Raw genomic sequence first — 18,066 nt, forward strand, 5'->3', positions numbered from 1 at the left:
CTGCAGCTTAAGTCCTGAAACACAAACTCTGTCAGTGAATGGCATTTCTAAAAGATATGGCAGCTACATCCTCCTACATTATTGGTTGCTGTGCTGGGATGACATAATGAAAGTGCCAAAAAGATGGCTAAATTACACGATGATTGTTCATCTGGCTGAGACGCATCATCAAACAAACAGATCAAATCACAAACCCTCTCCTGTTTAACCAATCTGGCATGTGACCTACAGTTAAGACTCTTCTCTTGGTTTGTTGGGCCTTCCTAAATATCATGGTGCTATGGAAACAATGCTTTATTTGTTTCTATTTCACAGCCTTTACACACTTACAACTTCTTATTTTGTTCCTTTGTGCTGAACCCTATTAGCGTCTGCTCTTTGATACGCTGCCTCTCGGCTCGGCTCTGGGTTAGTGAAATTTGTGTGTGTGTGTGTGTTTGTTAAAACCATCTGCAGCTTTCTTCTACTGATCTTAGCAGCCTGAGAGAAGACATGACTGCAGTACGCTGTGACAGAGCTTGGCTGTAGTTAAAGACGTAGGCAGGGAATATTGTTGTAATGCAGCTCTGCTAGATGATCTCAGGATTTGTACTTATTAGTCATGAGTGAAATGAGAAAAGAGCTGGATTCATAATCATTGCTGTGATGTCATAAAAAGACATCCAGGTCCTGATGTGAAGAAAAATGAAAGGACGTCAGAAAATATTCAGTGTTCTAAAGACTCTAATTATAATCACTTTGCCGAAAAGTTAATGAGGAATGTGATTCTTATTTACATGAAGATTTTTCATCAACCCTTTTTCTCATATGTAATGCCTCATGAAATGATCCGCACACCTTGAACCGCTTAAACGCCAATATGTTGGAATTTGAACAGATCAACACAATATAGTACATAATTGCAAAGTGTCACATTTTGGATTTGCTTCTGCTTCTCCCAATGCCTAACAATAGGGTATATAAAAGACCAAATGTAGCCATGGTTACCAATGGAGTCAAATCATCTTTCTTTGGTCTCCCATCAGGGATTCTCCAAGTCAAAGACAAAACACTTCAGTAAACAACTTTAGAGCCCCTTTTCTCATCTCATCACTTTTCAACAGATTAAACACACTTTTGAATAATTCCTACCTGGAAATTTGGGGGTACAATGACTTTGCCGGCTGGTATCTGCAGTACGATGGTCTCTCCCTCAAAAAGCCACAGGTCCCACTGAGAGTCATTGATCATAAGAGCCCAGGGGAGCAGTTCCACCAGCAGTGTGTTCAGTCCAGGTTTCCACTGGGACAACTTCACCTGCATCAGACTGTCCCACTGGGCAAGAGGCTCCGGCGCAGACCTGTTAGAGCAGAACAACTTTAAGATCAATCCCCCTGGTACAACTTGAGCACAACTAACATAATAAGACAACAACCCTTTGAAAGAACAAGAATATGATTAGAATACTAGAAAAATCATTCAATTTTACCATTAATTTACCTTCATAAAATTACATTAACATGTAAAACCAACGTCCATGATAGAGCTTGTTTTCCGTCGAGATCCCTGAGATAAACCGGTTGATGCGTAAACCTAAATCAATAAGGCACTAAACAAATGTGAAGAGAGAAATGGCCTGTCGACAAGCTCTGTGACCCGAACAGATTCAGAGAAGAGTTGACAAAGCATCTGGGATCACACACCAACATGTTGGGACAGAGACACAAAGCCAGACAGACAGAAACACACAATCATTTTTCCATCAATTCACAGACACAGCAGCCATTTCAAAGTAATCGCGGTCTCCTGAGTCCTAAATATTGCCGAATGTCAGCGGAGAGCCAAACAAACATTTTCCACAGAATTCCTCTTAAGTTCAAAGCCATTAAATACGATCCAGTCCTTCTCCCACAAGACCACCTGGAATTGGCTCAAGCTACCAACCTGCCAACTCAAACTTGTCACACACCTCAAAGACTCTCTGCTGTGACATGGGACCTAAACTGGGAACAGCTTTTCCTTACCGTTTACTGCTATTTATGTTGCTATGCGTGGTTAAATAGGTGGTTGACCTCAATGCCGAGGACAGAAAACTGCAGGGATCATAAATCACATTACACAGCTCACAAGAAGGTAATTGAAAGAAATGTTCTCAACTGCTTCTGTCAAAACCCAAAAGTGGAGTTTGAGGATTTTAAACGTAGAAAACGTAGCAGCTGAGTGCAGCCATTACAAGATGTTTATTTAATTATCGTGGAGTTGACGCGCTACCACTGAAAAAACAAAGTTTGGCTGATTAAAAACACCATATTTGATTCATTTTGGATTTTCTGCTGCCACTAAACTGTCCAAACTAAAAATCTTAAAGCATTAAAAAACTAAAATACACAAATTAATTTGTAGCTTTAATCGAACTGCACAATATTGAGGTTAAATTTTAAAATTATGTTTCATAATGATTTGAGATAATCACAGATTTTAAAAAAGTACACACGAACCATTTACATTTAACATATAATTGCAACATTGTTAAGACTTGAAATGGTTTAAAATCTTATGATTGACTCTGAGAGAGAACTAAAACATCCAGGATGCCGGCCCTCGAGAACCGACTTTGGACACCTCTGATTTAGGACCTTCCCTGAAAAATGGGGGCCAAAACCTGGTCCTGATGTGATGGTTAGGGATTAAGTTTACAGATAAGGGGTGTCAAACTCCAGGCCTCGAGGGCCGCAGTCCTGCAACTTTTAGATGTGCCTCTGCTGCACCACACCTGAATAAAATAATTAGGCCATTAAGGCTCTGGAGAACTGATCTACACAAGGAGGAGGTAATTAAGCCATTTCATTCCAGTGTTTTGTACCTGTGGCACATCTAAAAACTGCAGGACTGCGGCCCTCGAGGACTGGAGTTTGACACCTGTGGTATAAATGAATATTTGTCCAGGTTTAGAAATGTACTGGTAATGGTTAAGGTTAGCCTTGAATGCAGTTAATAAAATGAATGTAAGCCAATACATAGTTCTAATATGGATAAGAATACAAACTTGTGCGTACGTGTGTGTGTGTGTGTGTGTGAAAAACAAATAGATTTTTAGGAAACCACAGGCAGACAGACGACTCAGATGTCCAACAGATTCTCTGGGACTCTTTGTAGTCCAAAGCCTGAAGTGGAACATGTGGTCGGCTCTCCTACTGCTGCTATCAAGATGTGACCAGTTGGTGACAAAGTATGATCTCCACGGAGACATTTATAAACACTGTATATTGTACATGCAGACTCATCCCATTGCTACACACATATAAGCAGAATACACATGCACACTAAAGTGCAGTGCTTGAACTTGAAGGTAAGACCTTGTGGTTTGTGTGTGTAAAAAAAAAAAAATGACATCCAGAATCTCTGGACTGCTGCTCTAGTTTGGTGAACAGCCCTGTGTGGACATTGCACTATACAATTTTATTATGTGAACAAAGTAACCAATAAAAGAGGCTGACCTCATTAGAAACAGGCTTGCACAACTTTGCAGCAAGAATGTGAGAAGATTCTTGTGATTTGAAAAAAAAAAAAAAAAAAAAAACAGTGGTGGAGGCTCTTGAAGAAAAGTATTATGAAATCTGAGATTTAATGCTTGCCACAGAAGAACTACAATTAATCTGAAAAAGAATTATAGATGTTGACTTAGATGGGTTATGAGGTATTAAATGGCCTTGAAGTGGTGAGCGCTGATGATGTGATTAGTGGGAAACTAGCTTAAAACATACATCATGTTTTTCATTTCCACAATGCATTTGTTTTTGTTTCTCACTGTTTACAAGTAAAAGTGGATGAGGAAAGCTTTTCCACATTAGGTGTCTTAGCAGGCACCCAGAGAAGACTGAAAGATGGGAAGCTTTTAAATCTAAATCCTTATTACACCGTGACAATGACTCACCAGAGTTTATGACTATTGCTTCAATTTCGTTTTTACATTGTCTGATTTCTGCTGTAGCAGGCGACACTGAGCCAGTTCTATGTGAGGTTTCTTCCTGTTGAAGTCCCTCCTTTCCACTGACACCACATTCCTGCTAATTAGAAGGAATTACAGCACAAATCTAGAAATGACGGCTTACTAACTAGCATTCAATTAACAAATTACTTTGTAGGGCATGAAAATCATAATTGAGCTCTACGTACTTAAATCTGGCTATGTAAGAATGAAGTGGTTTGATCTGAATTGAATCTGGGTGAAAGAAGTATTTCAACAGATCAACAATGTTATAAAGCCCCTTCTCCATTGTCAAGTCTCACTCTAACCATTTAATGTCTTGTTCGGTTCTAGCCAAGCTGGGTGTGCCTCCATTGGCAGTGTGTTCCTCACTACGTGGGCGTGAATATGGGCAGGAAGCTGGGGGTGAATGTGGGAACACTGATGATGTCATCTTGCGTGTGTACCCTTGGGCGGCCAGTTTCTCCAAAATCTCTTGGTATATTTTTTCAATGCCACTGTATGCGCTCCTCAGGCACAATTGATAAAAAGGTTTGAACCACAACGTTTGATCAGAGTTATCAATTTGCCGTCAGTCGTCTCGCCAACTACTATGGTTTTGCTGAAGATTGAAAACTACGGTGAAAATGCTGATGCAAATCCACAGGGTATTCAACGAATGCAGTCTGCTGCCAATCATGTCGCTTGCACGTAATACCTGGCTTGTACCACCCCTGAAGTGGGTCCACAAAATACGCGGGATCTGAGATGAATCTGGCTGGGGTTCACAAGGAAAGGTCCAGTTAAAGCCATGCCCAGGGAGAAAGGGTTTATGTTAAAATACTTTTCAATGTACTATTGGCAAACACCCAATGTCAAGAGCAGCCCACCTAGAGCTTGCAAAGAGATGCCTTCGGATGATCTTTGTTTAGAATTTCAATTGACATAAATAAAACTAAAGTCAACAAAGTTCAGGAGGGCGTACCTGTCAGTGTCCTTGGTGACGTAAGGCCATGGTGACTCTGTGGTGGTCTTGGGGCCGTAGAAATCAGCCAGGATGTGCTCCGGGTTGTCTTCATTCCCTGTCTTGTTCATTATCTGTTTGATGAGACCGGTGGAGATGGGTACAGCACAGTGTGACGCATCCTTATCCTCCCTAAGGGAAACAGCACAAACTCAAGAGTCATCATAGATCCTTGATTCCTTGTCAAAACACACCGTTTTTGTCTTACTACATAAAACATTGAACGTGCATAGACTGATCCCACGTGATCTCCGGCTCGGTGCAGGCCGTGATAAGTCATTGTTTGAAAAGAGAGCTAGAAGCTGCTGTGTGTGTGTTTCTGAGAATCTGGCATGGAGGCTTGTTTACTTACATTATGCCAGAAACAATTCAGCAATACTCTTTTATTTCACTATAAAACAAGACATCTCCTGACAGCAGCTAACTGTTCCCATTGCGACCTTCGACTAAACTCCATTTTTACCCTCGAACCTTGAAGTGGGTGGAATCTGTCTTTTGTTATAGATTTTTTTGTGTGTGTGACATGCAGCTTGCCTTACAAACACTAATTCAAAAAGATCACAGAAAGAGCTAAATGGCAGTAAATAATCCGATTGGATACCTCATCTCCATTCGTTGGTCAATTATAGACCGGACTCAAAAAAAGAACCGAAGTCCAAACAATGTAATAGCATCTACTCTTTCTCTGGGAAGCATCCAGTTCTTCTTGGCTGCAGCAGAGGAGCCCCCATAACCCAGAACAGCAGTTTGTTAACAGAGCCCATTGTGCTATAAAGGGAATGCAGAGGGCTACAGCTTATGGATCTGGAACAAGACTGAGGAGAGGGACAAGGTGTTGACAGGAAGCTTTTCATCCAGAGCGGTCTCTGAGGGGGGAAACTGGACGGACTTCTGATTTTAACCCACCATTTTCCTATGTGGCGGCTGGGATGAGAGGAACAGGACAAAACTGTTCTGGTTAAGACTTGTCTGTGTCTCTAGCATTGTAGACCGCAACTCTGTTCCCTACCTCGTCCATTAAAGTCCACAGCTATGTGTAATTACAGGATGGAAAGATGAGCTGCTGACCAGTGAACATTTACGATTGGATCTATCGTAGAGGTTTAGGGTAAGCTGAAAGGTTGGGGGGGGAGGCTGTGTATATGTGTGTATGTTTACAGTTGTGGCTTGTAGTGTGTGTTTGAAAGGATGAAGAGAGATGAGCGATGGATTGAGTTGGGCAGCGGGTGTAAGGGGGGGGGGGGGGGCGTGGCAAAGAAGAGAATGTAAGTTTGTGCGGTCTGAAAGCAGCTTAGACAGGGGATGGATTGTAAATACAAGGAGCTCTGTGGTTGCAATCTAGAAAGACAAGACACTTGGGGTTTTTATTTTTTTCAAAGCTTGTTTTTCTGCACGCATGAAAAAGATTTCTGTAAAACAACATCAGCCAAATATATTCCCAGGGACAGTATGCCCACTATGGTTTCTTTATTGCAGCTGAAACCAAAACAAACTTTGTTACCAGATATCTAAACACAACAGTTAACAAAAATATCTCAGAAGCAGTCGGTCACATTCAAATATTTATCCTGTTTGTTCACATTACCGGCGAATGATACCAAAAAGAGCCATAATTTTTCTGCAAGGGTGCATAAAATAACAAGAATTAGAGATGTTCAAATACTTTAATCAGCAGCGAAAACAACACAATACATTCACTTGTTATTGCGAGATCATAATCTCGCACCACAAAACTAAAAGGAGGAAAACATGTAATGTGAGTAGATTTATTTAGTGAGGGGAAAAAAATAGTTTCAGAAATAATTATTTTTAATAGAATTACTGGTGCTTTAAGTACCCCTGCTGATATTACCTTACACACCCTTCTTTTAAGACAGTACTTAATCTTCTCCAATAACATTTCACAAGGTTGGAGCATACCAATAGATGGATTATTTATCCAGAGTACCCTCTTATGCTCTTTTCCCTGTAGGATTTTTAGAAGATGACTCTTGAAGAAGGTAGATCATGTATCAGATAAAACTTTAATTTTCAGCATTAAATGGTCACATGAACTAAAATCAAAAGCTGTTTCATTCAAAAACATCTTAACAGACCGAGTTACATGTTAACATAGAAACATCTTTGATATCACAGCACAATTCTTGATCCATTGAACTTGTGAGTTTGTGGAAAGTTTCTGCTTGAATTTCTCTGCAGGATGTCAGAAAATCTTCCCAGAGCTGTTTTGATATGAACTTCATTCCACCCTCAGATCTTCTGCTTGAGGAAACTCCAAACGTTCTCAATAGGGTTGAGGTCAGAGGTCAGAGGAGGATGGTGACCACACCATGAGTTTCTCCTCTTTTGTGTCCACAGCAGCCAATGACACAGTGGTATTCCTTGCAGCATCAGATGGTGTATTGTCATGCATGAAGATGATTTTGCTACTGAAGGTACGGCTCGTCTTTTTGAACCATGAAAGAAAGTGATCAGTTAGAAAGTCCATTTACTTTGCTGAGGTCATTTTCACTCCTTCATGGACTCTGAAGGGGCCGACCAATGATTCTCTCCCCATGACTTCAGCCCAAAGCATGACTCAACCACCTCCTTGCTGACGTCACAGTCGTGTTGTTACGTGGTGACCATCCACCACCAATCCACTACTGCATCCATCTGGACCATCCAGGGTTGCATGACACTTATCAGTAAACAATACCGTTTGCAAAATAATCTTCATGTACGGCTGGTCCCACTGCGACCGTTTCTGCTTGTGAGCTCTGGTTAGGGGCCCAATAGTTGGTTGATGCACCACAGCAAGCTTTTGAAGGATCCTCCACCTTGAGGTTCGCGGGACTCCAGAGGCACCAGCAGCTTCAAATACCTGTTTGCTGGTTTATAAGGGCATTTTAACAGCTGCTCTCTTAATCCGATGGCAGAGACCTTCCTCATTATGGCTTTATCTGCATGAACCTGTCTGTGCTCTGAATCAGCCACAAATGTCTTCACAGTGCGATAACGCTTAAGTTTTTGTGAAACATCTAAATGTTTTTATACCTTGTCCAAGGTATTTCACTATTTGACACTTTTCGTCAGCAGAGAGATCCTTTCTCTTTCCCATGTTGCTTGAAACCTGTGGCCTGCTTAATAATGTGGAACATCCTTCTTAAGTAGATTTCCTTTAATTGGGCTCACCTGACAAACTAATTATCACAGATATCTGAGATTGATTTCAGTGATCCAAAGAGCCCTGAGACACAATACCATCCATGAGTTTAATTGAGAAAGAAAAAAAATTATTTTTATGACACTTTAATCCACTTTGCATAATAATTTGGAACATGTTGTAGACCACACCCATTAGCAGTAATTGTCCCCCTATTTTACAAATGGGTCTCGACTCTGAACCAGGTATTATTTAGTGACTCGTATGGAGGCCCAGGGTGTTGGACTTAAGGAACCTTTAAAAACATTTACATTTGCAAAGGCTTTTTTTTCTGGCACCACAACCCATTTGGTTTTGTGACTTCTTAATAAGACTTGGTAACCATAAGATAGCACTCTTTGCAGCTCTCAAAGCTTTGAAGATGGTCATTCTGCTCAGTGTGTGGCTCTCAGTCAGCCTTGTGGTCACTGGCTAAAAGAAATGCTAGTCTGTGTCGCCTCTTGTTTATGGAAACATGCAGTCATGGATTACAAATTAGAAGTTCCTGAACACTGATGAATTAAAAAAAGCATAACTTAAAATACATACATTTAATTTCTTTCAAGTGAGAAATATTTTGCTACTTGTGGCTGCTGAAAACATATGATTTGACCATAAATGTTGATTTTAAGACCAACTGTACTACTTTTTATGAAGAACTGCCTGGAAACAAGAATATATGAAAAAGATTAGAAAGCACAAAAGAACACTTACAAACTTTGACAAAGTAACGGAGCATAACAGTGATGTATGTGACAAGCTTTGACCATAAATGTCACACTTACACTAGCACTGAGCTAACCAACACATACATGGACCACACACAGATACGGGACACAAACTCTTCCCCTACACATCTGCGTGCGTATGCACACACACACACACACACACACACACACACACACACACCATGGACACACACAACATATGCACGGTCAGCTGCTCTGTGCTACGTCTCATATCGAAGTGAGGTGTAATTACGATCCAACCTGACATGCTGGAGTTAGAGTTGTGCCACAGCTGCAGCCAAGAGAGCTTACTGCTCCCCTGAAATGTCCACAGATTCTCATGGATCATGTCTTCATTAATGGCTCACAGAGAGCAGAATGTGCTGCGACGGGTTTGACTTTATGCTACATGTAGGCACACCAAAAACCCATTAAAAGAGCAGAGTTGATGTTTCCCTTGCAGCTGTGTGAGCTATTCGCTCATGATTTAAGACAATCATGCACTGAAAGAACTAAATTGTCCTGTGAGTACATTCTGCTGGCTCCGAACCGGGTATGAGCCATGGAAAGAGGAAAGGAAGTTGCCTATTTGAAAGTAGGAATTGGTTCATTGTGAGTGTTTGACAGATCTATGTTGTACCTTTAGGTGTAAGGCTACGTGAGTGTTTTGTTCAACATACAGATTTTTTTTTTTGTTCCACTGTGCGAGATAGTTACAAGATTTTCAACTCCTACGATATCCTAGAGGCATAAAATAGTTTGAACAATATAAGTTTTGGATTAGTAAGCATTTGTCAGCCATCATAACCCTTAAACGGACTTTTCACTCACATGTTTTGTGCAAAGTAAGTAAATCTGATTTTAATTACCTGGCCTGGAAAATGAGGTGGTGGGTAATTTCTGCCTCGGTGTTTAAAAGAGGTTCCTGGTGGCCTTGTCCGTGAATTAGCTGAGCTTCTTTAAGTCCTAGGCTCCTTTTCTCTATGTGGACAACGAGTGGCTCTGGCAAGTGGCTCCTCATGACAAAAAGTGGACTGAAAATCACCTGAAAGAAGAGAGTTTAGGAAAATGAAAATGTCACTGTGCAAATTTAGACTAAAAAGAGGAGTTGATCAGTTGAGAAGACAAAATGACTATTATTATTTTTAAGGCGTCCTGTCCGGCATGGTAGCGCTCACAATTGCTGCCTGAGTGTCACGGGGAGGCTTTCACTATAATACTCCACTGATTATAAAACTTTAAAAGAAAGTATTTTGGATTTCTTTCAAATGTAATAGACATGGAGACATAAAAGAAAGGAGGAAGGAGAGGTGGGGGAGCGGTTCCAGAGGAAAGAAGGAGCAAAAGAGTAAAAATGAGCATAGAAAATACAACACCCAAAAATCACAACACCCAAAAATCTGCTTCTACACCTGAGACAAAAAAATCCTGACAAACCATTGTAAAAAACACAACATACAGATCTGACAACAATTACATCACTGCAAAGTACATGTAGTGTTTCATACATGAAAGTGAAATTCTTAGATGCATGGTTTATTGGATCTCACAATTTCTTATGTCTTTTATTAAAACTAAACAAAATATTTATATACATACACACTATATTAGACTATACTAGACTATATTTTTTATATCTTTTACATAAAAGAGTTTTTCCAACATTTGTTAGTCACATTAATTGTTTGCAGTTATGGCACTAGAGCGCAGATCAAATGTTTGACTGAAACACAAATTAATAGCATGTCAGACTAAATTTTAAAATTGTGTCACAATGTGAACTTGAATAGAACAGAATATATATTATTGATCCTCAGGGGGAAATTGCTTACATGTTGACAAGCTACTCCATCCAAATTATTTAATACTAGCTAATTCAAATATAAGCATGAAAGAGTGTGACGCTGTGCACTACGTACCAGTCTCTGCTGCATGTGTGAGTCCGGCTCAACGGTAATCAGAGTACACCAGACGTAAAGCAACGAGCCGCTGGAACAGGCCACCTGAAAGAGCACAGATCTGTCCTTACTGATCAATTAAGGTCCTTTCTTTTTACAAAGCATAATTTAAACCAGCCCCACTGCCAGTGGAAAGATCTAGTATGTGTGATACCTCTAATCTCTTACCATAGCTGCAACAAGTTTAGATTGATCACAGGGACTAAAGATCAACATGTTCCTAATTGTTTCTGCTTGGAAATAGATGCATTCGTCGCCTCCATGTTTACAGTCCTCCATCAGTATTGCATTATGATGTTTTGTCTTTAAAACCATTGTTTCTTGGCTTCCTTCAGTTGTAAAATATTGAGCCTCCCCAATGCGATATTACAGGCTGAGGCGACAGACAACTGCTAGTGCCAGATAAAGGAGTATAAGAGGCAGTACAAGTCCAACAAGATTTAAAAGCTGAGAATGTGCCCAGCAAAAAGCCGAGGGCTCTTCAAGTCTTACTGGTCTTTGTCCCACTTACTTTTCATTAAAGCACTGAGATGCCAAGATGCATTACAAGTGGTCCAATTTATGACAGACACGGGACTTCATTTAGTGCTGGGGACAGCAGAGGGCTTTCAGGCTTAATATATGAGACTTTACATAACTGCCTTGTTGGGACAAGGGGATGAGACTTTGGCAAACAGATATATAGACCAGATCTGGTGAATAACAACCAAATAAGATCATGATAACATTTTGTGCTTTGTTAAAACTACAGGACAGCAGCAGGAAAGATGTAAAAAGAGGAGATGAATGAGAGGCAAAGGAAAGACATTACCTCAGAGGTCTTACTGATGAAGAACAGCATCAGACAAATGAGAAAAAAACACAAATACTGGCATAAGAGGGTGAAACAAGTGGGCAAGGCTGATGCAACAGGAAGCAATAAAGAGTGTTAACAATTAAAAGAAGGATGAGTTGGAACCGTCTTCTAATCTGGATTTATCTCTAGTCTTTGATCATTTCAGACAGAGCTGATCAGACCTCCATTTAGAAGATGGAAAAGCTTTTAACTTAATAATGCTTATTTAAAAAAAAAAAAAGAAAAGGAAAAGTCAAAGGAGAAATGACACAGGAAAAGTAAAGAGCAGGGAGAGCGGAGCTTGAGCTGGGGTTAGTCCAGCGGTGCGAAAGTGCCTTCAAAGCCTTTCTGTGTGCCCACATATCTGCTAGTGTTTCCTGTCTATGGTTAGTGTTGTTATGAGAGAGCATAAACTGTGTTTTCTACCTCTCAACATGGTCAGGTTATGGGCCGGAGGGCCTTTGTAAGCCTATCTGAGGGGAAGATCTCAATCTGTTTCCTAACAGTGAGCAGCAACATGGAAGCTCAGCAACTCCGGCCACCCAGAAGAGGAGGATCCGGCCACAGTTGGTGGTCCAGTCCACCAGCTCCAAACATGCGTGTGGACAGAGAGCTAGCCTTGGTGTGTGCAATGTTTGTATGTATACTTTTTTTTTGTGTCTGGCTACCACATTTGGACATTTCTGAGCACAAAGCATTGGCTGCAGTCGGTACAACGGCACTTTTCCATCGTTCAGTATAAACCAATTAGTCCATCTTAGAAAAGACGTCTAATGGAAGAAAGTGTTGCCTTCAACTCCACAAAGCAGCCAGATATTTCAGAGTTACATCAGAATCCCATGGACCTGAGTCATTTTGTGTAGATCTACCTGAACAACAGAGCTGCTGCTGCTGCCCTTCTCCCTCCGCTCCAGCTCTACGTCCTGCGACCAGTCTTCGTCTCCGCGTGCTCTCATGCAGAGCTCGGTCATCTCTGCGTCTTCCAGCACGTAGGAGGGAAGTTTGGCCCCTGCTTCCAGGCAGTCACAATGCTCCCTGACCACCGTCTGACCGTCGGCTCCCACGTAGTGCTGAACAACTCGCAGCTCGATGTCCTGCGTCAGGTAGCTGCACATCACCTGCCGTCCGCAGATTATTATCTGAAAGGAAAGTTCAAAGACACACCTGGCCTTAACAACAGAACCCATGTTGTAAAATTATAGATTTTATAAGATACGTAGATCACATATTGGGGCTGAAACGGTTTATTGGATCAATCCTGATGAATTGATTATTGAAACAATCATCAAGTAATTTAGTAAACAATTAATTGTTAGCTGAAGTCAAAAAAAAAAAAAAAACACACAGTCAGAGCAGCAACTAATCCAAAACTGTACAAAAATCTATACATATTGAATTTAACATAAAATACTTTGTCTACAAATATGTTTTATCCACAACTCAAGTTACATAGTTTTAGTTTCACCTGGTTAAAGTTCCATAAAAGAAATTATTTTATTAAGCGTCCTTTGCTACAAGAGATCAAGCTGTGTTGTTGCATCTTAGACAATTAAATGTTATTTTTTATTTTAAAAGGGAATTGATGGGTTTATTATATCTTTTCATGCATTTCTAAGATTGTCTAAAAAAGGATATTATGAAAAATCTGTAGAATGTTTACATTTTTGTGTCCGAGTAATCGGTTAATCACCGACTGTCTGATTAATCGATAACAGCAATTATTGTTAGTGACAGCCCTATTTTATGTTGTATATTTTTTGTATTGCAGGTCTTATAGACCAATCAGAATGAGCTAAAATCAGTAGCAGCTCTCTCACCGAGACAACTGAAGTGTGCGGCAGGTCACAGAACAAATATAATCAGAAGAAAATATAAGCTGACCAATTCTCATGCATGTAGCTATTTACTTTATCCGTCACATCTGTAGCGCTGTGGGGTTGGTTATATGTTGGCGTCTGGTTGTGGCTGAAGGGATCAGATTTATTCAAAGATAAGGACTGAAGGAAAAATGAGTGTGAACTAAAAAGTCGGCTTCATCTCCAGGGTGAATGGGAGATGTTTGACACTTGACAGCGTTCACATAACAAATTGTCACTACTATGGCATCTCTGCGTTTTCAGGACTTTCTCTTGCATGTGTGCAGGAAAAACTCAGACATGATTCAGCCCTGCTCTTGTAGCAGGCGGCTGGCTGCTCTGTGATCTGGCTTTCGATTCCACTGTGATCCTTTGTGTGGATTGATGGGACACATTTTATTACTGCAAAACAGATGACAACAAATTGACAAAAACAGAAAACATTCAGTTGTTAGCTAAGCAACTACTAAATCACGGGATGCAAACAGAGGGTGGGTTTAATGTGGCTAATCCTGACGAGGGGACTTGGACAGACGCCAGGCTTTCTGCATAATCCTACAAACATGTTGTTGCTTTTTATTTCAGAGATTTTCTTCCGTGGTTTGGCGCTGGGATCTGACGACTACGCTCTTGATGTTTTTAAACTTTGATGGAAACTTACAGCATGCTTGTGCTGCAAATGCTTTATTTAAGTTTTTTTATTGGGTGGGGGTGAAGGGGGATGGGAGTAAAAAGTACCTGCTTCTGGACGCCATTGAGCCGCAGCACCTTGATGATGAGGGAGGCGGTGCGTCCTTTGTACTGAATGGTCCGGAGCAGCGTCCCGACGTTGTCCACGCTGAACGGCTCGGACCAGCGCCAGTTCCCCCAGCCCTCGATGCAGATGTGCAACAGCTAAAAAAAAAAACCCAAAATGAGCCCAAAGAAACCAAGGCAACCAGAAAACACACATTAGTTTTTCTCAAAAGAAACAAAAAATAAAAACGAGTCTTTGTTTGCATCATTTTTGTGCGAGTGGGCTCGCTGCGGCGGCAGAAACAGAAGGTCGCACGCATTGAAGCAGCTGGTGGAAACCAGCCGGGGTGGAACATCATCATCAGGCCCCCGTCTGTGTTTGTGCGCCTGGATGTGGAGGCTATTTTAACTTCTTCTCCGTCATTTCGGCTAGATATCTATCGCTGCTCTGTGGAGGCCATCAATGTGTGTGGCTGGGTGTAAACACGCAGCCACAAAATGACAGCAATAAACAGATGCTTTCCTGTCTTTTTCACATCCCCAACCAGTGTGGAGTGGTGACGAAATGCCAACCATTTTCCATAAAACTCCTTGTATTGTGGGCCTCAAGATGGCAAATGGGGATCAAATTAAGCAAAGCTGCAAGACATCTGCACTGGATGAAGAGCACTGTTTTAATTGCACTTTCTGTTGCACAATATCCATGTTGCAACATGGATGCACATTTCTGCAGACTTTTTTTTTTCTCTTTCTTTCTGTAAACACAAAGTGGAAAAAAGGCAAAGGAAGTGGTCAGCTATCCATCACACCTCTGCTGTGGCGAGGTCATTCAGAGAGCATCTATCCACTATTCACCACAGCTCACTAAACACCACAAGACAAAAAAACTCTCATTTGTCAAACAATGTGAATGTTGTCATAAGATTATGGTAATAATACAGGAGCAGAATCATAAATATGCAGGGAGATCTAAAGCGCCGTTCCCTCCTGAGGCCCTGCGGCTGACCTTTAACCTTAATGAACTTTCTCTGTCAGCCCTTCTGCCAAGACAACGTCAAACCTAAGAAAAAAAAAATGGAGGAGGACAGACCAGGAGAAAGACGAAGAATACCAATGAATCTAAAAAGACAAGCATGATGACGGGGGTTTACAGGCTCAATAATCTAACAGAAAGTTAGCGACCGGATCAAAACACAGAGAGAAGAAGAAAAAAAACTGTCCTCAACATTTACACTTCAGGTCATTGCTTCAATGTGGCGAACATTTAGCCAATCTGCTTTAAGAAAAACAAATTACCCCGGAGGTGAAAGAGCATGTTAGGACCTTGGTCAGGACCTTCTATGTTTCTCTCCACTGCAGCCTTTCCTCTCTGTTTGAAGACAGATTTCTTTACAATAACATTCTTAATCAAAGCCGGCGCTGGCTTTCTGCAGGATCGCTCTCCGTCAGTAGGAATGACTTCAATTTCTCGCAGGACGCGTTCGCGGAGCAAGTGGCAGAGCAGTGTAAACAGCCAGGTGGTGCAGGTTAAGGTTAAGCCCGAGGGTGGGGCAACCCTCAGGCTTCCTCCTCACAACCAGGACCGGTTCGGATTAAGACAGCTAGAGGGAAAGTTAAAAAACAAAAAAAACAAAACACTGTAATGTGGGATTTTCTGCTATTTTGTTAAGAGTTTCTCGGCCAACGGTTTGACGCGAACGAGAAGGAACCCGTCTTGTTTCCCCTTTGAGATGAAAATTGGATTTAAGCGTATTGACTTCACCGCAGCATTATAGTGTAAAGTTTGTTTTAAATGTGGAGCGGGCAGATCCAGTGGAGATCCCAGCGTAGCCGGAGCGCCATCTGCGAGAACAGATTTGTTATTTCAACACTTCTCAAACCCCCCCTTCACTTTCCGCCCCGTGCCTCTCCAGACTTTATCGTGCCTGTGGCTCAACTTGACCTCTAGGGGAGAAGTCATAATAACGTCTCTGCTCACACTTCAAACGGCAACTGCCGCTTTTGTTTTAATTCGGCTAATTCTGCCCTGACTCAAGCAGTGGAAGAAAAAAGCAGCGGTGACACAGATGAACCGAACACGTAGGACAACAAGAATGAAAAATAAGAAGCTGTTTTGCCTCTTTGTGACTTACGCAGGAGGTTGTGACACTGAGAGAACCCAGTCAGCCAGATGTGGTCATTTTAAGCACATTCTTTAGGCCCAGCCTCACACTTTATTATTCATTCAGAAATAATAATAATAATAAAAAAAAAGGGTATTTTGAAGAATTCGTTAATTGACATCACATAAATGGATACTGAACTACTTCTGTGGATAAAATGCAGTGATTTAATTGTAATCCACGTAACTTCATTTGATCTATTTATTCATTTCCAACAGAAAAAAAAAGAAAAACAACAAAAACATTTTGTTAAAACAAATGATCATGCCCGATGCAATTTTACATAATTTGTTCAAAAAGGAGGAGGTAGAAGATAAAAGATTTCCTGCCTCTTTTATACTTATTTACTTAAAAACATTTAAATCTCTATACACCAGATAAACTTAAATTATTTTCACATCACATGACACTTAAATCTCACATTCAATGTCCAATTATTAATACATTTTTAATATAATCAATGACATATTTCCCAATAAGCTCCTATTTAAACAGTTTCTTTAAGCTGGTTTATAATTTGTACTTTGGCTTCAGGTTGTATAGATTTTATTTTTTTTAAAGGTTTTATTGGCTGCGTCGACGACCAAGGCCTCCATATGTGGGTTGTGCTTAACCGCTCCGCCACCACAGCACCTCCATGTTAAACAGATTTTAAAGTACGGAATGAGAAAAGGGAGAAACTGATTAAAATATGTTTGAATGATAATTTCTTTCTTCACAACAAGAACTATCGTGTAAGACTGATGTGAAACAAAACATTGTAAAAAACACTGATACACGCTCTGCACAAGGTTGTGTTTTTATTAATCATTTAAAAACCATTTCAGCTTTTTCAGTCGTAACACCCGACGCTAGTTGAATTCTAATCTCCTCTGCTTAGAAATATTTTGAAGACTCCTACGCTCACCCGCAGCAGCTGGCCCGCGGTACACTCTTGGCTTCCAAAACCAACTAAAAGCATATCTCTTACAATATTTTCCCAGGTTTTCTATTGAGTGTGAAATAAAAACTTCCATCTTTCTTCATATCCCTTTAATCCCAGGAGAAGGATTGTGATAAGGTTGATTTGTGGTGAACATTAAGTTTCAGGGCTGCTACTTTCAGAAGAGATGTTTTTTTTTTTTCTTTCCCCCTAAAGAGAACGTTCTCTGTAGGCAAATACAGTCTAAGTTATTGTACTCACTCGACACACATTAGAAAATGCTATTTAATTGCCAAAATAATAGTGTACTTTACACCTACTGGCATCCCTGGTGAAGCTTAAGTCTTAAAATAAACCCATTTTTTACTGCGGCAGCATAATCTCTCACTGAAATGTTTAAAAAATCCCTTTAGCTTGAGAACATATTTATTAGGAGGGAGGGGAGAATCGCATTAGGAAATAATTCTTTTTTGGTACAAATTTACCCGTTTTTTTCAATACTTTCGACAGTCACTCTCTTCAACTCTCCCCCAAAGGTCAGGCGGATTTATGTCAGAGGACTGCGATGTCCGTGTAGGAAGGCTTGTGTCAAACATTTCAGTCACAAACAATTTCGGGTTTTATGGCAGAGTCCGCAAGATTTTTATTTAACGTGTCTTTTTGCTATTTCAACGTGTTCATGATGTCATGTGCTCTAATAAGATTCCCAGGACCTC

At 40.7% G+C, this 18,066-nt stretch overlaps 1 protein-coding gene across 4 annotated transcripts in view; it reads right to left on the reverse strand.

The window, feature by feature from the left end:
- LOC122830714 (vacuolar protein sorting-associated protein 13B-like) overlaps nt 1-18,066 on the reverse strand; it is a 297,339-nt gene that overhangs the window by 20,644 nt on the left and 258,629 nt on the right. For all 4 annotated transcript variants that reach the window (XM_044116313.1, XM_044116310.1, XM_044116311.1 and 1 more), the window contains 6 exons: nt 14,270-14,425; nt 12,545-12,814; nt 10,802-10,885; nt 9,752-9,927; nt 4,932-5,102; nt 1,132-1,339 (listed from right to left, as the gene is read on the reverse strand). In XM_044116313.1, coding sequence (XP_043972248.1) covers nt 1,132-1,339; nt 4,932-5,102; nt 9,752-9,927; nt 10,802-10,885; nt 12,545-12,814; nt 14,270-14,425 — 1,065 coding nt within the window. The remainder of the gene's footprint in view (nt 1-1,131; nt 1,340-4,931; nt 5,103-9,751; nt 9,928-10,801; nt 10,886-12,544; nt 12,815-14,269; nt 14,426-18,066) is intronic.

The sequence above is a fragment of the Gambusia affinis genome, linkage group LG05, assembly GCF_019740435.1.
Source record: "Gambusia affinis linkage group LG05, SWU_Gaff_1.0, whole genome shotgun sequence".
Classification (NCBI taxonomy): Eukaryota; Metazoa; Chordata; class Actinopteri; order Cyprinodontiformes; family Poeciliidae; genus Gambusia; species Gambusia affinis.